The 22869-nt window shown below is 48.1% G+C and overlaps 1 protein-coding gene across 3 annotated transcripts in view; it reads right to left on the bottom strand.

The window, feature by feature from the left end:
* The window catches only part of SENP5 (SUMO specific peptidase 5), a 273248-nt gene that overhangs the window by 120507 nt on the left and 129872 nt on the right, over positions 1-22869 (bottom strand). For all 3 annotated transcript variants that reach the window (XM_086944242.1, XM_086944241.1, XM_086944240.1), the window contains exon 5: positions 19310-19357. In XM_086944242.1, the coding sequence (XP_086800368.1) occupies positions 19310-19357 (48 nt within the window). The remainder of the gene's footprint in view (positions 1-19309; positions 19358-22869) is intronic.

Raw genomic sequence — 22869 nt, 5'->3', positions numbered from 1 at the left:
CCCCTCCAGTGACAGTTAAGCTTTGTATTTTTTGTTTAATATAAGAGGACCGTGGCTGCTGTGGACAAAATGCTAAATTCTGCTTTTTATTCAAGGAGGTAGGAGGGTTGCTTAGGATTGCCCCGGAAGAGAACCATGATTACAGGTAACTTCCCCTTATTAAGTCATGACTACAGAAGCAAACCAACCCCACTAGAAAAAGGTAGATAAAGAAAAGACGCAGCAATCACCACCCAAAACAGATTCCTCAAAGAGGGATGACCTACTTGGTCACCCACCCTGGAGCCCTAATCCAAACAGTGTCTGGTAAATGTGTGTATGGACCTCCAGGTTGCAGCCTTATATGTTACTGAGATCACAATCTTTGGTAAAGAGACGCAGCAGCATCCTTTACCATGGTTGAGAGTGTCTTGGGTCTACCAGGAAGAGAATTATTTGACAAATGGTAAGATAGCATATGCAAGAACCAACTACCTTGAACTGGATTACTTTATCAATAGCAAGCCAGTTCTTACAGGCCCTCAGTTTACAAATTAATTACTGGATTACTTTGTATCGTTTGCCCTCAAGATTAAATTGTAATACTTTTTTTCACGTCTAACATGTGAAGTGCTCTTTCTGCAGCAGTAGAGGGATTTAGAAAGAAGATTAATAGGGAGACTGAGTGATTAACATGTAAACAGGATACTACTTTGTAAGGAAATGTGCTCTGCCCAGTAAATCTGCCCAGATTTGTTTTGCCTTTTAGCCATCTGGTATATGACCTTTTCACTGTGGGCATGCCTGACTGGCCGTAGCAGGCACCGGGCAATCCCCCGGTGGGCCGCACGGGTGGGGGCCGGTTTTGGTCCCCTGGGGGCCGTTTTTTGTTACAGGGCCATTTTTGCAGCATAGCTGCAAAATCAACCCTGTAACAAAATCAGCCGATAACCAGCTCTGACAAAGAGCTCGGCGGCACCCCCAACCCCCTGGAGGGGAGAGGGGGGGCTGGCCGAGCACTTTGCCAGGGCCGGTTGTGGTTCCCATTCTGGCCCGGACTGTGGGGAAACCTCACAACCGGTGACTTGTCCATTGTAAAACTCACAGTAAAGGGACTGCACATATTTTACTGCCAGTGTCTGCCTTTTGAGGTAATTCTACCCACCACCGAACAGGCCAACAGAAAGTGGGGAAGGGAGAAGCCACTATTTTTGAGTCGACTTTTCTGTGGTTGCAGACAGGTGCTGGCCTCTCTTTCCATTAGGCAGTTTTCAGTGTTGGTAAGGTTGTCTTTGCTGGTGCATTTGTTGCTCTTGCAGCATTGAGGGGTCTGAAACTCTGCAGAAAATTACGTCTTTAAAAAAAGGTTTAAAGCATTTTCTATACTTTTTATCTTCTTTCCAAGCCACGATGTTCAAAGAGTCTGAGGCTTCATGTGGGCCATGTCTATGTGAGATCCAAACAGAATTGCCTGAGAACGGGAGATTCAAAATCCTCAGTTAGGCTTCTGGCTTCAGACTCATGAGTCTTTGCTGTAGGAAAGTGCCGCTTTCTGCATAGTTGCCCCTCACTTTTTGCCTAATGTTGATGCACTTTACGTGTGCCCTGGGTTCCTACCAACCAGGTACCCAGTAGTACGAGAACAAGGGGACCCCGATAACGGAACCTGGGGTGGATGAATATTTTATAAAAACAGTGGTTCTGAATTGGCCAGCACGGTCCAAGGTAGGTAGTCAGAGTTAAGGTGACCAAGTACTACAGTTGTACTTGATCATTACTATCTCAGGGAGTAATAAGTAATATGCACAGGGACATGAAGATCAGAATAATGTGACATTGCTCACTACTTCTATGTCTTGAAGAGGATCTCCATTAACTGAGATCGAAACGCTGTTGACGCCCTACAACAAGGACTCCTTACACTTTGGGTAAAATTATTGAGTTCTCCTATATGTTGTCAATGCAATTTTTATGTTTAAAAGTCAGTCACTTTTTCACGTCATGCTTTTTGTCACTCAGTGTCGGAGTTTAAACTGGTGGGGGAATCTGAGGCGGTTCCGACGGGCTACCAGTCGGAAAGTGCTCATAATCCCTTAAGGCTGTCATTCTTAAAGTGTGCGCTGCGGCACCCCACTGCGCCGTGATGAGAAGCCAGTTGCTCCTTTGTGCTGATCTCAGCTCTAGCCCTCTGCATTTAAATGGCTCAATTTAGAGCTCGATGAGGTTACGGAGAGTGCTGTGGACATCTTGACAGTGCACCGAGTAATACTGTAACAGGCAAAATGGCTAAAACTGCAGCTGCCTGGGGAAGAGATAGATAAAATGCTGTATCCCATTAAATGTGCAGACTTTGTCTCCTCGACTTCCGAAGCACGATTAATTGAACGTGTGCGTTCCCAAGATTGCACATCTGACTCGGCGCGAACAGATCGGTTTTCCTTCGGCACACGTGTTTGTCTCTGGAATGAAAAGTTACATGAATTCGTAAGACATGACCATTGTGTTTTTGTTGACAACTTATCCATTGCCTCTGGTTGAGTAACTTTATAAAGTTATTAGCCCCACAAGCACTCCTCTCAACCGTGCTTTCTGAAAGCAATCTACACAAATCGTAGTTTGTAATTTTGATTCCAATGTTTATTCTTTTGTAAACAAACTTTTTGAATTCAATTGTACATCCTTCTTTGTGAGCTTTTAACATTTATTTACAATTTTAAAAACCCACTATGGAATTGAACCAGCTGGGCTATTGCATCTCTAGTCTTAAGATGTTTCCTTTCATTTTAGGGACATGTGAATGAGTTTTGCCTATTTAAAGCTTTGTAAAAGGAGATAAATTGTTTACATTGGCATTGGGCAGGAAACCTCGACATACTCCTGGAATATAAACTCTATGCAGTTCTGCGGAGTTGTAATTCTTTGAGGCACATTTTAAATGAATGCAAAAGTCTTGTGAGTTGAACTGCAATATAGTTATCTGCCTTATATATGTTTACAAATCGGAGACTCCTAATGAGGGGGCTAGTTACCAGATATTAATTGAGGCATATGTTAACGTGTGAGAAGTACTCGAAAAAAAGGTTAAGAACACTGAATCAAGTTAATTTCTTTTCATGAAACCTATTGGATAATGTTAGATCTGGGGGTCTCTAACTGGCAGAGGTAAGTACCTTAGACCAAGTAGGGACCCTTGCTTCTAGTCAGGGTGAAGGAATATACACAGTAGATAACCCCTGCTCTCCCTCTAGGTAGCTTGGCGCGAGCAGGCAGGCTTATCCCCAAGGCAATGTGTATAATAATTGCACTTAACACAAACAGTAATCCCCAATCCACCACAAACTTAGACCACACAGGTAAGTATATTTATAAAAATATATCTTTATCTAGTTTGTAACAGTAAGAATCAACAATATACATTCATTTCTTCTTCAGGTAAATGTTGCACTTAATCTTATAGTTGCAGTTGTCATTAGGAAGTTTTTATCAACACAAATAGTCTCAAGTCTCTTAACCAGTGTATATAAAAGAAATATAGTACCACCGATTATCTCTACTATTAAGCTCTTCAAATGAGGTAAATCAAGCAATGCCAGCCGGTAAATTATCCCAACAGAATCAGCCCAGAAAGCCAGGGGCCCTAGCGCTGCAAATGCGCCTCACCAGAATGCTGGGGACTCCTCTTCGGGCCGCTTCGCACAGCCTTGCACCCCCCGATTACTTTAGGCGCACCGCGCTGATCAGAGCGCACTCGTCTCAGCCCCGGCCAGTCTCAGCAGCTCTCCGCCCGCTCTCGGTTCCTTGGGGAGCGGCGGGGAGCTAGCTCGGCGCTCCGAGCAGAGACAGGCAGGCCGGGGGCTGGGGCACCTCGCGAACTCCCACGGCGAGGTCGGGTCACTCTTCCCCAGGTCCGGCGGTGATGTGCAGCACTTCCAGAGGTCCCGAGGACGGGAACCAATCCTGTCGCGGCGTTCGGGGCGAGCCTCTCTCCACACCCGGGAGTCAGCCAATGGCAGTGCGGCTCCCGGGACAGATCGGCGATGTCGCTTCAGTCCTCGGCCAACCACAGCACGGCAACAATGATGACGCCGCGGCGTACGGGCCAATCCCGTCGCGGCGTTAGCAAGGGGGCTCGGCTCCATCAGCCAATGGGAGCGCGGCGGCTCCGATCTTCGCCGCTGCAGCTCCTGAACACCGAGGCAATTTACGGAGGGTGTTTCTTGTCCCGGGCTGCGTCGGTGATTTGGCGGCAAGAGTCCTTTGGGGCCGTAGATCGCGGGCAGACCGTTTCTTTACCAGCAGATCGACAGGGGAGATCCTAGACACAGGAAAACACCACGGCCTCTCCTCACCCCCTGAATCTGTGCCGATGAGCACAGCGATCGTTCCACACAGCTGGCAGTTAGGAAACACGCGTTTGGGCAGTCCACCACACGATCTCCTCAGCAGTTCTTTGGCAAAGCTTGGGAACCTTTGACCCTGGGTCCAAACAGGAGGCCAGCTCTTCTCAGGCCCTTGGAGATTCAGTTCAGGAGACACAGCACACAGCAAAGTCTCTGTAGTTTCAAGCAGGCAGGGTCACAGCACACAGCAAAGTCCCTTTCTTCTCCTCAGCTTGCAGTTGAACAGCAGAATCTTCCTTCAGTTCTTCAGCAGTCCTTCCAGCAGAGGTTCCTCTTGATTGTAGAATCTAATTTTCTGTTGTCAGGGGTCCTTCTCTTATACCCCAAAAAGTCTTTGAAGTCCTTTGAAGTCTTTGTGCAATTGAGCCCTGAGCCCGGTCCAAACCAGTTCTGGGTGTTGCTGGGGCTCTGGGGGTTTCCTGGCTTCCTTCTTTCTTCCATCATCAGGGACAGAGGTGACAGTCGCCCAGCGGGAGGTGGAGCCAGCATTGTGGTCAGGCAGGCACAGCCCTGTCACCCAGGTGCTATCTCCTCCCACTTCCTTGGCAGCAGATGCAGCCTTTCATCCACGGGCTGGCTCAGATAACCCCCTTGGGGCTCTGCAGCCCCTGTCATCCTCACCCCAGACAATCCACAAACAGTCCCAGGCACACAGGAAGGTTGGACAAGAGAACAGACACTTTCTAAAAGTACTATTCTCAAACACAGAATTTAAAAACCACCTTTCCTAAAAGATGTGTTATTAAATTCTGAGTTCAGGGATATCACTCACTTATGTCCTATCTTGTTCCTATGGGAAGATAGGCTGGGATCCAATGGGACCAGCCTCCCCCATGTTACTCTATGGAGCAAGATAACCTTGCAGCAGTGAGCACACAAAATGGCTGCTGCTCACTGCCAGAGCATGTTACCTGCACTAGTACATGCTCTACCTTACCCATACACTGCACCCTGCCCAGGGGGGTACCTTGAGCCTTCCAGAGGGGTGACCGATGTGCACAGACAGGGAAGGTTTAGGCCCAGCCAGTGGGGACACTGGCCAGGCAGACATGGCAGTCCACTGACTGCACACAGGCCCTGCGCTGGCAGGCCTGAGACACCACTTTAGGGCTACTTATGTGGGTGGCGCAATCTGCGCTGCAGGCCGCACTGGTAGCATCTGTCATCACCAGCCCTGGCACACACAGTGCACTTTACTAGGGACTTCATGGTGATACAAATATGCCAATCAGGTATACCCAATCAATATGACAATTTACAGAGGGAGCACTTACACTATGGTACTGATCAGCAGTGGTAGAGTGTCAAAAGCATCTAAACCAGAAAAAACGAAATCTAGCACAGCATCAAAAATACAGGAGGCAGAGGCAAAAAGATGGGGGAAAACCACGCCAAGGGTGTCAGGTCTAACAGATAACGATTAAAAAGTTGCAAGAATCATCGTAAAGCTGTCAGCCCAACTCTTTGCACTGCAGCATAGACCGCTTGCTGGGACTGCCAACATAAAACTCCAGCAATGTACCCCCAATAACCCCTCCAGCAATGCTGGCCGGCTCTTCTCGGAAAGCCTCCACACCAGTCTCCCTGCTCCTGGAGGCCCTCTGTAGTGCGAATGGGAGTCTTGGCTTGAACTTGAGAAGATAAACTTCAGCAGACCCAACCTGGTGACTGTATCTGACCTGCACTCCATCGCGGTTCGCCTGAAAGTGTGACTTTGACGCAGTCCAGCATGACCAGATATCCCAAGTTGATGCTTGGTGGTTCTATTTTCACTAAATTCTTTATTGAATTCAGCTCTATTTTTAGGGCGAGCCCTCGTGATGCACTGCGTAGCAGTGCTCGCTTAGGGGAGCGTTTTGGAGGGGTTTTCAAAATGGACCTGGAAATTCCACACAGCTCGTGCATGTTATTTCCTAGGTCCATTTTGATTGGGCTTTGCGTGTGTGTTGTTTTTAAACAGAACACGCAATAGGCCATAGGTCAGTGGTTCCCAAAGTGTGCGCTGCGGCACCCCGGTGCGCCGTTAAAAAAATGGTGGGGAGCCACGGCCAACTGCCTATTCGGTCAAGGGAGCCACGGGCCAAAAATGTTTGGGAACACTGCCTTAAGTGTTTCCGCTGTCAGAATTATGTTGGTTTGCGACAGCCAATCCATGTTGGCCTTTCCGACATATTGTTGTCGGCATCCCACGCACCCCCCCCCCCCCCACCACCACCATCTTCGCATTTGGGCCCGGGCATTCCTGCACGTGTGGCAGGCACAATGAGCTCCCTGCCACACAGTGCAGTCAGCCTATTTTCATGCAGTTCCTTCCCCGAAACGGTCGGAAGCAACTCCGACCAACATTATTAGGCCCAAAATCTTTGGGGAAAAAACGCACAAGTTACTTACCTTCGCTAATGATATATCTGTAAGAAACAGTAGTTAGTATTAGATTCCTTACCTTAGAAAATCCCCAGGCATCAGATTGGATCCGGAAAAGTTTGCATAGCAGTACCCCTGCACGTCGGTAGGTGTTGTCTGCGGCTCCACGTCAGTCGTTGTTGGCACCGGGATGACTGACTACTTAGACGCCGTCCTCGCGCGCTGACATCAGTTCTTATAGATAGCTTTTCCGCGCCAGAAACGCAGAGCCATGATAAAAACCAAAACTGGTGCCATGAAACTAGGGCCCTGAAAGGGGATGACCTTAACCCTAGATATCGGTCCGCAGAAAGGAGAGGATGGGTGGGGCGGTAAGGAATCTAATACTAACTACTGTTTCTGACACTTATATCGTTACAGAAGGTAAGTAACTTGTGCATCTAAAAGAAACAGGTTAGTATTAGATTCCTTACCTTAGAATAGATACCCCAGCAATACCAACCCCGGTGGTGGGTCTGCGAACCAATGATCACACCAGAAAGTCCTGGAGAACGGAACGGCCGAAAAAGCCATCTCTCCAGACTTAGCAGTCCAGGCAGTAGTGTCTTGCAAACATGTGCAGTGAGGCCCACGTAGCTGCCTGACAGATGTCCTGCAAGAGGACTCCCCGACCCAGGGCAGTAGTAGCCGCCGTGGCCCGAGTGGAATGGGCCCTCAGCCCAACAGGAGGCTCCTTTTAGCCAAGGAGTAGCATACCTTGATGCACAACACGACACACCGAGAGATGGTCCGCTTGTGCACCGCCCGACCTTTCTTAGCGCCCACGTAACTAACAAAGAGTTGGTCATCCACCCGGAACTGGCGTGTGCGATCCAAATAGAATGAGAGCGCACGTTTTGGGTCCAGACGGTGGAGCCTCTCCTTCTTTCGAGGGATGCGGAGGCGGAAAGAAGGTGGGCAAGATGATGGACTGCCCGATGTGGAAGGCTGTGACTACCTTGGGCAGGAAAGAGGGTCGAGTCCGCAACACAACTTTGTCCAGATGGACAGAAAGGAAAGGAGGTTTAGAGGAAAGAGCGTGGAGCTCACTCACCCTCCTGGCAGAGGTGATGGCAACCAGGAAGGCAGTCTTGAGAGTAAGGAGACGAAGAGGACAGTTATGAAGTGGCTCGAAAGGAGCGCACATGATGATGGAATGCCCGATGTGGTAGGCTGTGACTACCTTGGGCAGGAAAGAGGGTCGAGTCCGCAACACAACTTTGTCCAGATGGACAGAAAGGAGGTTTAGAGGATAGAGCGTGGAGCTCACTCACCCTCCTGCAGAGGTGATGGCAACCAGGAAGGCAGTCTTGAAAGTAAGGAGACGAAGAGGACCGTTATGAAGTGGCTCGAAAGGAGCGCACATAAGGTAAGTCAGAACAAGGTTCAAGTCCCACTGAGGCATCACGAAAGGAACAGGGGGAAACATGAGTGATGCCCTTTAAAAACCTATTTACAACAGGGGACTTGAACAAAGAGGGCTGATCAGGGAGCCTTAAGAAGGCGGAAATGGGAGAGAGGTAGCCCTTGATAGTGCCCAGAGCAGAGCCCTGCTGGGCAAGAGAAAGAAGAAAGAGGAGAACCTCTGAAAGAGTGGCAGAAAGGGGATCCACAACCTTTGCTGTGCACCATGCCACAAATTTGTTTCACCTGCAGGCGTATACAGATTCTGTGGAGGGACGCCTGGCTGCCAGAATCACATTACAGACTTCAGGAGGCAAGTCAAATGGCCTCAACTGCCGCCGCTCAATCTCCACGCATGTAAGTGGAGACTGGACAGGTTCGGGTGGAAGACCGTCCCCTGCTCCTGCGACAGAAGGTCCTCTTGAAGAGGCAGACATGCTGAGTAGCTCGGGATACCAGTATCTTCGTGCCCAGTCCGGAGCCACAAGGATAACTTGGGCCCGAACGCGTCTGATCTTCTTCAGCACTCTGGGCAGAAGTGGTATAGACGGAAAGGCGTACAACAGACCGCAGCTCCTCTTGCGACGAAAAGCGTCTCAGAACGAGTGCCGCCTTGGAAATTCCAACGTGCAGAACTGAAGACATTGCGTGTTCTCTTCTGTGGCGAATAGATCTAACCAAGGCTCTCCTCACTACTGAAAGAGGCCTAGCGCCACGTCAGAGTTCAGACGCCATTCGTGATCCATCACGCACCGACGGCTGAGTTTGTCCGTCCTGGCGTTCAGGGAACCTGCCAGGTGTTGAACCACCAGGGTCACGCCCTGATGTTCCAGCCACTGCCAGAGGCGCAGAGCCTCCTGGCATGGGGTCCACGACCCTTCCCCGCCCTCTTTGTTGCAGTACCACATGGCGGTGGTGTTGTCCGTGAACCACTCCCACTCCCACTCCACTCACCCGGACAGAGGGGAGGATTGCCTTCCGTGCAAGCTGGATCGCCCGCAGCTCCAGAAGGTTGAAGTGGAGCCGGGACTCTGCCGGAGACCAGAGGCCTCTGATCTCCGCCTCTCCCATGTGGCCCCCCCAGTCCTACAGGGACACGTCCGTCACAACACGTGCTCCGGTTGGGGCAGGGAGAGGGATCTGCTGCTGACCCAATCGCGGTCCGTGAGCCACCACTGCAACTGTCTTGCAGTGCCCTCCGAGATCAAGACATGGTGGGACAAGTTGCCCTGATGCTGGGCCCACTGAAACTTCAGGTCCCACTGCGGAGCCCGCATCCGCCACCTATTGTGATGCACCAGAAGGATGCAGGAGGCTATCAGCCACAGAAGCCGCAGCGTCAACCTGACCGAGACTCGGGATAACGGCTAAAAGATCGGAATCAGAGACTGAATATCCCGAACCCACTGTTTGGGAGGATACACCTGAAACTAGGCAGAGTCTAGAACCGCTCCGATGAAGAGGAGCTTCTGAGAGGGACACAGGTGCGACTTCGGCACATTGATGCAGAACCTCAGCAGGTGCAGGAGGTCGGCCGTAGTCTGGAGGTGGCTGACGACTGTCTGGGGCGAGCCCGCCTTCAACAACCAGTCGTCGAGGTAGGGGAAGACTGAAACCCCTAACTTGCGCAGACTAGCTGCAACCACCGCAATCACTTTCGTGAACACCCGTGGGGCGCTGGTAAGGCCGAAGGGGAGCACGTTAAACTGAAAGTGCTCATGGCCTACAGTGAACCGCAGGTAACGCCGGTGGGCCGGCAGGACGGGGATGTGAAAATAAGCGTCCTGCAAGTCCAACGCTACCATCCAGTCTCCCGGGTCCAGGGCAGCTAAGACCTGAGCCAAAGTCAGCATCTTTAACTTCTCCTTCCGGAGGAAGCCGTTGACGTTCCGCAGGTCCAAGACAGGGCGCAGGCCCCCTTTGCCCTTCTTGGGAACCAGAAAGTAGTGGGAGTAACAACCACACCCTACTTCTGGCCCAGGAGCACGCTTGATGGCCCCCCTTGGCCAAGAGGGCCGTAACTTCCTCTTGCAGAAGATTCAAGTGATCCCCGACACGCGGTGGTACTGTGGTGATATGGCTAGAGGGGTTGCCTCGAAGGGGAGGGAGTAGCCCCTTTGGACGATTTGCAGCACCCACCTGTCCGAAGTGATGTTGCGCCAGTGAAGGAGGTGATGACGAACCCTGCCCCCCACTGGCGTCATGTAGGCATGAAAGCTCGGACTAGGAAGGCTTTGAGGCGGATGCTGCGAGGGTGGATGTGGACTGGCCCCGCCATTGTTACCGAGCACCGCCACGGCGGTTACCACGTCCGCCATCGCGCTGGATGTTAGTCTGCGGCCCGTGGCTGGCAGGACATGAGGGGGCGCCCCTTCCTTGGCCATGAAAGGAGCGAAAGGCAGCATGTCGCTGGCACGGGGCCGACAGGCCCAAGGACTTGGCCGTAGCCCTGGAGTCCTTAAAGCGCGCAAGCGCACTGTCTGCCTTGTCACCAAAGAGGCGACGGCCATCAAACGGCATGTCCATAAGGGTGTTTTGGACATCAGCCGAAAAGTTGGCGGACCTCAGCCAGGCGTGGCGTTGAATCGCCATTGTCGTTGCCATAGCTCTACCTAGCGAGTCCGTTGTATCCAGTCCACACCGGATAGAATACCGTGCCGCATCTCGACCCTCCGCAAGGGCTTGGGCGAGTTTAGTCCGGGCCTCCTCCGGACATTGTGGCAGCACGGCCGCAACCTTGTCCCACAGAGAGTGGGTATAACGGCCCAAGTGGCACGCGGTGTTAACAGACTGCAACCCCAAACTCAGTGAGGAGAACATTTTCTTGCCATACTGTTCGTACCTCTTGGATTCCTGATCTGGGGGAGCCGTCGGGAATGCGGTCTGGGAGTTAGAGGCCTGGATGACCAGGTTCTCGGGGTGGGGTGGGTGGACAGGAAGCAAGGGTCGCCTGGAGCCGGGAGGTGGCGTCTGGCCATATTCCCATCTACAGGCGGACCTGTAGCGGGCCAGGACCAGGTGCCCAGAAGAACGTCAGATAAGGCCTCATTAAACTGCAGCAGAGGCTCAGAGGAGCTTGCCTGCGGTTTAAGGACCTCAGTGAGGAGGTTAGTCCTCACGGCCGCGACGGGGAGTTCAAGGGATAAGGCCTTGGCCACCCGCGTCATCACCACACTATAGGCAGCCCCCTCCTCCCTAGCCACTGTGGTGGGCCCGAATCGAGGGTAGGACCGGGGACGGCGGCGCCCTCGGACTGCGGCGTCCTGGGACGGTGCCGGGGGCGACACCCTGGAGGCCGGCACGGTCGTATGGTTGACCGCCGACAACCCGGATCCGGCGGGGCCCTGCGGCGCCGGGCCCGAAGCACCAGACGGCGCCGGGCCCGAAGCACCAGACGGCGCCGGGCCCGAAGCACCAGACGGCGCCGGGCCCGAAGCACAAGACGGCGCCGGGCCCGAAGCACAAGACGGCGCCGGGCCCGAAGCACCAGACGGCGCCAGGCCCGAAGCACCAGACGGCGCCAGGCCCGAAGCACCAGACGGCGCCAGGCCCGAAGCACCCAGCCCGCTTGGGGACCCAGTCTGGGCCGCTGGCCCGAAGGCGCTGCGGAACCAGACGGAGGAGCGAGCGACCTCATGGCCATGAGGAAGGCCTCGATCTCCTCCGGCGTCGCGTTCTTCCCAGGGACCGGTGGGTATGGAGCAGGCCGCGATGCCTGCGGCTCCGGCGGAGCATCGTGGGTGGTGTCACCCGAACCCCCGGCCGCGTCGCGCAAGCTTCGGGGGGGTCAGAAGAGCGATGTCGCCTCTTCGACTTCTTGTGCCTCTACCTGAGGACTTGGAGCCCAAGGAATGATGTCGACCCCCAGAGCTATGATGACTCTGGCCGCGACCGGTCCCTCGACCTCCTTCCGGACAGGGACCTCGAACGGCGCGGGCCGACTGCCGGAGCTCGAGGCGCTTGCGGGATTGCTCCCGCCTAGCCTTCGACGTCAAGGCCAGGCAGTCGGGGCACGACTTTTCCTCGTTGTCGGGCCCCAGGCAAAGAAGGCATCGGCGATGGGGGTCGGTAACCGACAGTCGGCTGCAGTCGACGCAGGGTTTGAACCCGGGCATCCCTACCGGCACAGTCAGTCGACTCGAAAAACAGAAGATCCAAAAAGTTCAGTCAAAAATTGACTAAAGGGTACCACTTTCTCCGGACCTGCGCTTGCTGGCACGGAAAAAAGAAGAACTGACGTCAGCACGCGAGGGCGGCGGCTAAGTACTCCACCGACATCATCCCGGCGCCGCCGCCGACGGACACGGAGCCGCAGACGACGCCTACCGACGCGCAGGGGTACTGCTACGCAAACTTTTCCGGATCCAGTCTGACGCCTGGGGATATTGGAAGGTAAGGAATCTAATACTAACCTGTTTCTTTCAGATACAAACATTACAACTGTTTAGGAAATTGCTGGTTACAGATCTAGAAGAAATTCTTATCTTCCTTGTAAGAGACTACCTATTAAATACATCACGAAAAGATACCCTCTGAAAAGTCATGGTAGAAGGAAAAAAAATTGGGTAGCGATTTCTTTCAAATTCTTTTATTAGAGTACTTATGTACACAAGATGCAGAGAGTGATAAAATATTAAATCGCTGGAACGAACACCAAACCTCTATCCCTCCTCTCTTCCATCCTAAACACAGTCTGAATGTGCATACCTATTACACATAACCTACTTACTACAGATCGCATACCCACTCTGTGCTTGGCCTTTGCCCATGCGCAGCGCTTGGGTTGCTTACAGTTTCATGGGCGCTCCTGTTGCATTGTCTTGGTGTTGGAAAGATGCAAGGTCATGGCCAATTTACTGTACTGAAATCAAGCGGGAATATGAGATTGGTGTTAATAAGTTTGATTTACACATCATGCCCCCATGTTGGAAAGGTACCATTTTGAACGTAGAGTGCAGGGGGAGGATAAAACAAATGATTCGCTACTTTAAAAGATAAACGCATGAGGGATCAATTCTTAATGAACTGTAAAAGTGGGGGGAAAAAAATAAAAAATCAGGGGCGAAGAATAAGCCTTCATTAAGTGAAAGGAGTTCTCCCAAAAATGTGGCAATTAAAGCAGTGGGAGTCAAAGCCAGTAAAAGAAATAAGCACCGTTTCTGGAGTTGCCTTGCGGGGCACAGCTAATAATAAACGTCCGGCATCCAAATTGTGGCACACAGGGCCATTTTGGTAAGTATGTAAGAGTGGTGAAAGACTGGAAAACATAGTAAAGAAGTGTATAATGAAGCTGCATAGCAGCTCCGAGGGAAGTGAAGGTAATCCTTCAGAAAAGGTTACAGTGAAAGGGAGACTATTAAGTAACATGTTCAGCATGTGTTCAAGGCGGTCTTCAAATTTAACAGAAGTGTTTAAGTAACATTGTGATGAACTAGTCAAACTGCATGAGAGGGACGTCAGATCTGAGGTTTAAAGACCATTGACATAAGTTTTTTTTAAGCTGAACTATGTTTAAGGCTCCTAGTTTTCAGTTTTTACGGATCAATACAGACCGAAAACCATCTATTTTCCTATCTGTATTTATATTTAAATACGGGTAAATAAGAAAAAGCTATCATCAATCATGAATGCTAGGTCAATAGCTGTGCAGATTGACAGAATAAAAAGAAAGTAAGATTTCCTGATGGTTTAAATAACTGCAGAAGTACCCCTGTTTATGCTGTTCTACAATATAATAGGTTTCATATAACTAATGTACTCTAAATCGAAAAAACCCAATGGACATTTAGGGCAAGTAAATATTGAAATGAAAAAGGAATTTATAAAGCACTCTAAACTTGCAGGTATCAAGGGGCTGATTCTAAGGAATTCCAAAGCTCTATCTGGATTACATTTCTCAGTGAACTAAAACTGAAATTATTCCGATTGCAGCTTTTCTTTTTTACACCAGCAGAAAATAAATGTGGAGAAATACCAATAAAATGAACAAAATAATTAACTAATAAATACAGACAAATCAAAAAACAAATGCTATAAAACCGGAAGCATAATTAAGTTCAATGAAATATTGGCATGACGAAAGTTTACAAAGCAGTGATTAGGGTGGGGAGGATATTATTTGTTGACCTCACACAAAAGACCACGGTGTGTTCCTGGACCCTAATACGAAGCCACAAATACATCAAGTGGAAGACTGTTGTGAGAACGTTTATCACATTTATCCAGTAGTGTTTAAAACAGTGTTGGTTAGCCTCAGAAAGATAAAACCTTGTTCAAAAGATGAAACTAAGGAAAGATGATGCACCCATCAGGGTCAGGGTGAAAATACATGTGAATGTCCAGAAGGCAGTTAGCAGAGAGATGATTAGACTGTGCAATGTGTATGTGATTGTACAAGAGGAAGAGTCAGAGTAATTTTCACCTCTAGTAGCGACTAGGAAGGTCGGTGGAGAAATAGGACTTCACGCGTCGATCAGATAGCACAAAATAAGGAGAAGTAGCAGATCCATTTACACTCAATGTCACAGAAAGGTTGTCAACTTTTCCAGAAGATAAACATTTTTTTTACATTTGATTTAGTCTCAGCTTATCAAGAGTACAGACTGTACAAGGATTCAAATGATCTGTTTTTATAATACCTTCAGGGGTATTCAAATTTCAGAGAACATTACTCTTTAGAGATTCGTGGTGGGAATACAACAGGAGAGCCTGTAGTTTTGGAAAAGTTTAAAAAGCGTGAACTAACGTTAAGAGTAGATAAAATGTAGTTTTGAAAAGGATAGCATTTCATATCTGGGGCATAAGGTGTAGGTGAAAGGGGTCAGAGCCGAGAATGATACTTGCAAAATAGAGGCACCAAAGAACTACTAATCCTTTTAGAATAATAAAATTCTAAAGTAAGTTGAATATAAATGTTTTCGGGTGTGGGGGGTGGAGAGTACTTGGGCTATGGGACAGCAACTTAGTAAAAAATTGAGTTCATATGGTGTAGCCAGTGTGAATCCGAATTCAAGACGTTGAAAGGCGATTTGTTAAAGGCAACCTGTTTACAAGGTTTTATACTGGGCAATGAGACGATTGTTGTCACAGATGCGAGCTGGAAAAGTCTTGGTAAAATCCTTTTGCAGATGAAGGAAGGGTTGAACAAACCGTAATATGGGCTTCTAGGACACTCAGAACTGCAGGATGAAACTGCTCAGTTATTGAGAAGGAGGAGTTAGCAGTGAGTTGGGAGATCAGGAAATTCAGGAATGTTTTGTAGGGAAACACTTCCACAGTAACATCTAACCACCAACCAATATCTGTATGTTAAGTAGTAATGTAAATTATTTTTATATATTTAAAATGTAGTAAGAAAAAATGCTACCGCACTACTAGCTACATTTTAAATTAAACGATGAATTTAAAATACATTTATATTTTTTCCTCAGGGTTAAGTTAAAAAAATAGATTCTCACCTAAAACACATTTTTATTTTACATTTTATTAAAAGTGATTAATGAAACAAAAAGTAATTGAAATATATTTATTAAAATGTATTGTTACATTAATTTTTAAAAGCAAAGTTAACATTTTATAATTAAATATATGTGACATTTTATATTATTTTCATTAAATTACACTTATTTATATTTTTACCTAATTATAATTAGGGATTCCGGTCTCATGGTATTTCATTTTTTTGACATTTGTCTGTATTTATCCATATTTAGTTTGGGTTTTGTGGAAAAATGAATCTGAAATTAGTATATTTCCACACTTCTTTAACCGGTAAGTGTGCATTCATGCTTAAATGCCTACTAGGTTTCAATGCTGTAAACACCTGCAGAAGATAAATTAATGCACTTAATACAAATTTTAGTACCAACCATGTGAACATCTACTTCTGCTAAAGTCACTTAACTAAAATTATGTTTTTATCACCCTTACTTATCAATTCAAACAGCCATTGGCCTGGCAGTCATGGCAGACAGTATTTAGAATTACTCAAAAAGTAACCCAATTTCCGTTTTTATCCACATTTAAAAAATAAATACAAACCAGAAAATAAATGTTTTCTGTCTGTATTTATCTGTAAAAATCAGTAAAAACGGAACAGGGAGCCTTAATTATAATCAATTAAATTAACATTACTCTCTACGGGGTGTATATTCAAGTCCCTCTCTCCATTGTTTTCTATGGTAGGGTGCTGCACCAGCAGGGGTTGGCCATGTGAGGTGCTAGACGTACTACAGTTGTATTTTTTTTTTTTTAAGTGATAACTTACACTTGTAAGTTAGAGTCCATCTCCTTTTTCACGGGGTGAAGACAGGACACTATCGAGTAACTGTATACTTGTAATTTACTGCCAAGTGTAACTTACCTTTATGAATATATATATATATATATATATATATATATATATATATATATATATAGTGCAACGTGGTGCGTATAATGTGCAACTGAGGGGATATCTTCTGAGACTCAGAGGGTCTTTGTGAAATATAAAGGACTGGGAATTTATTCACCAATGTGGTTGATATATTAATTAAAAGCACAATTAAAACATTGTGGGACCAAATTTTCCAATAGCAGTACATTATTGAAACCCTGTTAACAATAATGCAAGCCAGATCAACAAACTGCCAGATGGGTCAAAATTCCACTGCTCCCAACCCCTAAAACCTACACTCCTTGAAGGAAACAAAGATGGCACACGGAAGACTTGAAAGTCATCATGGGCACCGGGTTCTATCAGTCAGGACTTATGGCAGGGGGTTACCCAGAAGACCAGATTCAATTATACACAATCTGCTGACTAATTTAGCCAAAAAACTGGATATGTTCACAGTGATCATGAGCACTGTTCCCTGTAAGGTTCCCCGCCCGAGCATGCAGTATTATGTGTGACACGCACAAACATAGCACAACCTGCCAGTGCATTCGCACCACCACTTTTAAAACGCAAGCGGAGCGAAAAAGAAAAATGCTACTTACCAGTAAGCATTTATGTTAATCACAGCGTCCATCATGGGCTGCATTTGACAAATACTTTCGGGGACAAATTGCCAGAACATGGTCAGTTTAGGGCATGTGGTAAACATAAGTGTCCGTTCTGCGCTGCAACCAGCATGGAATACACAGAAATCTGCCACATGACTTATCGCCAGGTTGGCACTTTGGCCAGAATAACACAAATTTATTATTTAGAAGAGTTACATTTCGTATTTGGTAGCATTGGTTCGAGTGTACAGGCTCGGTTCAAGTTTTAAAGTGCTACTTTTAATGGGGGACACGAGTGCTGCAATAATACTAGTGGTACAAAAGGGGGTGGTGATGGACGGAGCATCCGAATCAATAAAACACACACTCAATCAAAAGATCTGGGTTTAATCCATCACCGTTCTTTAGCCCACTCTGCCACCCCAGTTCAGACATGGCTATATGCAAATCAGTCTGACCCTGTGCCTCATGGTAACAGTCCAGTCCGAACTGCCAAGCCATGTCTGCCCTGGACCGGAAACAAGCTTCCAAGGTACAGGGAAGGCATGGCTTGGCAGTTCGGGCTGGACTGTTCCCATGAGGCACAGGGTCAGACTGATTTGCATATAGCCATGTCTGAACTGGGGTGGCAGAGTGGGCTAAAGAACGGTGATGGATCAAACCCAGATCTTTTGACTGGGTGTGAGTGTTTGATTGGTTTAGATGCTCCGTCCATCACCACCCCCTTTTGTACCGCTTTTGGCAGCCATAAGTGTGGCACGGTATGCTCAGACGTGAGTCCCATGCTCACTTTGCCACTGGATTCAAGCAAGCCGGGCTGAAGACGGCTGGAATGCCAGAAACCGGTCCTCAGAAGCTTGTTTCCGGTTCAGGGAAGGCATGGCTTGGCAGTTCGGGCTGGACTGTTCCCATGAGGCACAGGGTCAGACAGCTTTGCATATAGCCATGTCTGAACTGGGGTGGCAGAGTGGGCTAAAGAACGGTGATGGAACAAACCCAGATCTTTTGACTGGGTGTGTTTGATTGGTTCAGATGCTCCGTCCATCACCACCCCCTTTTGTACTGCAATAATACTAGTAGCATTTAATTTAAAGACCCCGGGGTCATTTAGAAACATGTACTAGGGACTTATAAGTAAATTAAATGTTCCACCCAGGTGTTGGGCAATTGTACCATATTTTAGGAAGAGAGCACAAGCACTTTAGTACTGGTTAGCATTCTCACATTCTGTTTTTTGTGAGAGGATTTATACACCCGTCTGTGGTCTGCAGTATTGTACGCAATGCTGCTCAATATAATGTGGGGTCTCAGCTTGTCGATGTCTGCGCAACATTTCAAGCATCTAGTGCAGATTGTGAACAAGGATTCAGCCTCATGAACACTATCAAGAGTAAATTGATAAACAGACTCACTTTGTTGAGCAAAAGTTTGGAGTGATATTTGCACTGATATTTGTTGTTGCACCTACACAGGCGGTCAAGCTTCTTGGCGCACTTAGCTTAGTCTGCAGCGCACAGGGACCTTACTCTGCGGCACACAGAGGAAAAAGATTAGAGGGAACATTGAGCAAAAAATCTGCAACATCCAGCAACAACTCCCATTAACACCCTGCATTTTTCCAAGGAAATGTTGAAGGCATTTAAATTGAATCAAATGTTTTTGAAAGTTGACCAGACCAAACCCGGTCTTGCTGCCTCTCGAATCTTTTGAAGCAATGATTTATCTCCTGCAACCGGATGTGTTACTAGTTGAAGAGTGTGTATTATTTACCTAGAGAAAGCAAGGAGCAACACAAACTGCTGGAAATGTTCAGTGGCATAGTTTTTGTGAGAGTTTGTATCATTTGTGGAACTCAAAAATTAAAGGGGAAAGAGGAAGAATTTCTGGGTGAGCACTGCCAATACTTTCACATGGATTTTTAAGGTGTCTCGAAATATTTAAAAAAGCACTTCTGGTCACCGATTGTTTTTGTATACGTTCCATTGGACTGGCTCAGAAAGGTATCATTCATGTAATACTACTACCCTTTTAACAACTGTGTCAATCAAGCAATAATACTTTTTAATGCCATCTTCATTTAAGTCTTGCATTCTTTTGAAACCATAAATGCATGCTTATAATTGAGAATGAAAACCCACCTTGTCGGGAACAGCATCCATTATAAGTTCACCATACATGTTAATTACCTGCAACAAAAACAAAACAATCTTAGCCATGAATAGCCTTTCTAGGTGTAAACTTTTAAGTAGGGTTTATGCTTGATCGTCATATGTGGAAGCTAATACAACCAATTAGAAATACTGACTGCACTGTTTCCTAGGACAATACATACAGAAGAGTAGTGCACCTAACATGCTGAAAGTATTACTCCCCTTCATATTTTTATTTGTATTACTTGGGGCTGAAATTCTTTTTGTACAGATAAAACACTTGCCTATGTACGAACAAAAATCGACAGGCTGCCATGCGAACACTGCCATTCTTATATGTATTTTATTTGAGATTATTGGTCTTGGGCTATCTTCTGATAGACCTCACCTATCCTACTGATCTAGGAATACAAAGATTATGGTATCATTTTCAGATCACTGTTAGTGAACATCTATTTATTTATTTATTTATGCGACTTTTAAAGCGCTGCAATTACCCATAGGTGTCTCGGCGCTGTGAGCTAAGTCTAATACCAGTAATGTAGATCTCTGAAGCAGTATTTTATGTATTTTACGAATGGTCAAGTCATTGAGAAAACAACCATGTCTTTAGTTGCTTTCTAAAAATAATCAACGTGGGACTGGATTTTATGCTAAGAGGCAGGGAGTTCCATAATTTTGCAGCTGCAATGGTAAAACATCTGTCTCCCCAGTTAACTTTCCTTGTTCTGGGTATATGAAGCAGATGAGCAGTATTGGAACAAAGCGTTCTGGGGGTTGATAGAGGCTTGAGTGAGTTCCTAAGAAATTTAGGTCCAGTATTATTTATTGCCTTGTAGACAATACAAAGGGACTTGAACTTTGTGCGACTTCTGACCGGAAGCCAATGCAGTTGATCCAAATGTCTGGAAACAGAGCTGAATTTTGGAATGCCCAGTAAAACTCTAGCTGAGGCATTCTGTATCATTTGTAGTTTGGGGATGACCTTTTCTTGTGCATTGAGGAAGAGGGCATTGCAGTAGTCAGTGCGTGAAAACACCAGTGTAGAAATTAGTATTTTTCCTGTAGTTGTGGGAAGATATGGAAGAAGTTTCTTTATTTTTCTTAAGATGTTGAATGATGAGACTACAGAATTCACATGATGGTGAAAAAGGAGTTTATCATCAAATATTACTCCTAAGTTTCTGACTTTACTGACTGGTTCAGGTGGAGTGCCCATTTCCTTCGGCCACCATAAGGGAGACCATAAAGGCTGAACCTTACCAAACAGCATTACTTCCGTCTTTGATGAGTTCAGTTTTAGACAGTTGGAAGCCATCCAACTGCTGATTGCCCTCATGCCATCTTTGAAGTTTGCTGCTATCGTGGGACCGTTTTTATGTATGGATAATACCAGCTGTGTATCATCGGCGTATGTTGTTCGGTTAATGTTGTATGCTTTTATAACCCTCGCTAAGTCCGAAACATAGATATTAAAAAGGGTCGGACTTAGCGAGGAGCCCTGTGGAACTCCACAAGGAAGTGTGAAGGTAGGGGAGGTGAATGAACCCAACTTAACCCTAGCACTTTCACGTCTCAGTGAACGGTACTTTATAACTCTGCACTTTAGTAACAATGTCTGGCCTCAATTAATCCGTTTTTATCTTGGAAATGCATGAACTGTAATGAAATGTTTTTAGTTTAGCTTCAGAATACTTTAAACTAAATACTGCAGTATTGTCTAAAAACGTTAGCAGGTTTTCGCTTAAGCCACGTCATTTAAGCTCACTGTCAAAGTTAATAGCATCTTACAGGTAAACATACAGCAAGGAGTAACTCGACTTAAGTATTCGGTGCAATGAGCGGGGCATGGCCAAGCAGGCTACGATGGCAGCTGTGTCCTGCAGAGGCTCCGCGATCGAGCCAGCATACTGTCCGGTTCCCAGCGTCTTTCTGAGTGGCAAAGACAACATCCAGCTGCCGGAATCTGCCTTGCATACACGGATGCCCTTACTTTGTGGAAATTGAGCGCCCAATCTGCAATAACTCGAAAACGCCGGACGCTGGTGCTCAGCGGCAAGATGGCGCCCGCTCATCCCTGGTAGTGCATCTAGGGGGACCGAATCGACACTGAGACCAGCGCCTGGAAGCAAACGCAACGAACTTCCCAAAGCGGAGGAGAGAGCGAGGGGGCCTCACACCAGGGCACTGACTCAGCCACGTAGCAGAAGGTGGATTCGAAGGGGAGTGACGGGTGAGGACCCGCCATTTTGAACGGAGCGGACCTCCTCTCGGGGGGAGAACGTCCCGTAACAGCGCCCCGGTGTGCGGCGAACGGGGGTGGTAACCCCTTCCGCCAGTGGCTGGGAACCGGGGGCCGGCTGCAACCTCCGGCCCATCAGTGACTCCCTGGGCGGCCCCCCTGATCGGGCCGCCTGACTTCAAGATGGTGCCCGTAGTCCACCGCGAGTGGCAGGACTGACATCTGGGGACCCCGAGGGGCGCATGTTGGCGGCCAAACAGAGGTGAGCAGAGAGTTCCCCCACCCGCATGTGGCGATCCCCTCCCCCCCCCCCCCCGCCCCCCGCCCCCCGCCCCCCCAATCTGCCGCTAAAAAGAAATTGGACACAACAGGGCTAAAGGCTGCCTGACAAACATGGAGGCATAGCCACCTTATCTGGCCTTGCACCAGGCCACGTTAAACCGCATCAAAGAGTCGCGAGGCCCAGACCCTGAACTATCCACGGCCTCCACACAGACTTTCTCCCTGGGCAACGCCCAAATTCAGTATTAGCCATCCTGCCAGCATTCACCACCCGACGTGCCTTGGACACTAGAGCAAAACGCAAAACCTCCCCCCTCCTCCCTGACCGGGCACACACCGAACTGCTTCGACCCCTCACCTGGTGGGTTTGGACCCGCCACGAAGACCGCATGACTCGGAGAGAGGCCTATCCAGCAGCGTAATCTTCGCCAATCGTCTTAACTCGCGGCATCTCCACAGTCATCAACATTGGGAAACCGAGGGCGACACAGCAAACATCAGTGCGGGAGTCTGCCCCGAAAAACATGCTGAATACCGGGGCATGGACAAACACTAATACGTCACAGTCTGACCCATCAATCTCGGACAAACTGGACCAGGTATTGGCAGCCATCGAACACTCCAGGATGTCCATGGAGGAAAGGCTTGGCACTCTGGTGACCAATATCAGCCTCAACTGCGATGACCATCGCAAATTGACAGACAAAGTGAAAGATGGGGAGAAGACGCTTGGCGACCTACAACCCACAGTCAAGACGCACCAAAAGACGCTACAAGATGTCTTGCACAGTTTGTCCACCATGGAAGAACGCACAAACGATTGGGAAGGGGGCTCGCGACGCTGTAACATCCGCGTGATGGGTCTGCCGGAGGGAATTGAAGGCTTGAATCCACTGAATTACATGGAAACGTCTGAAATGTGTCCCCCCCCCCCCCCCCCCCCCCCCTCTCCCCGATGACGGACCAGACAGCATCCTTCACCATTGAATGTGCCCACAGGGTTCCGGCCCGCAAACAGCCACCA

Source organism: Lissotriton vulgaris, chromosome 11 (genome assembly GCF_964263255.1).
Source record: "Lissotriton vulgaris chromosome 11, aLisVul1.2, whole genome shotgun sequence".
Classification (NCBI taxonomy): domain Eukaryota; kingdom Metazoa; phylum Chordata; class Amphibia; order Caudata; family Salamandridae; genus Lissotriton; species Lissotriton vulgaris.
Note: the sequence above shows the minus strand (reverse complement) of the source record. Positions and strands in the feature narration are given on the sequence as shown.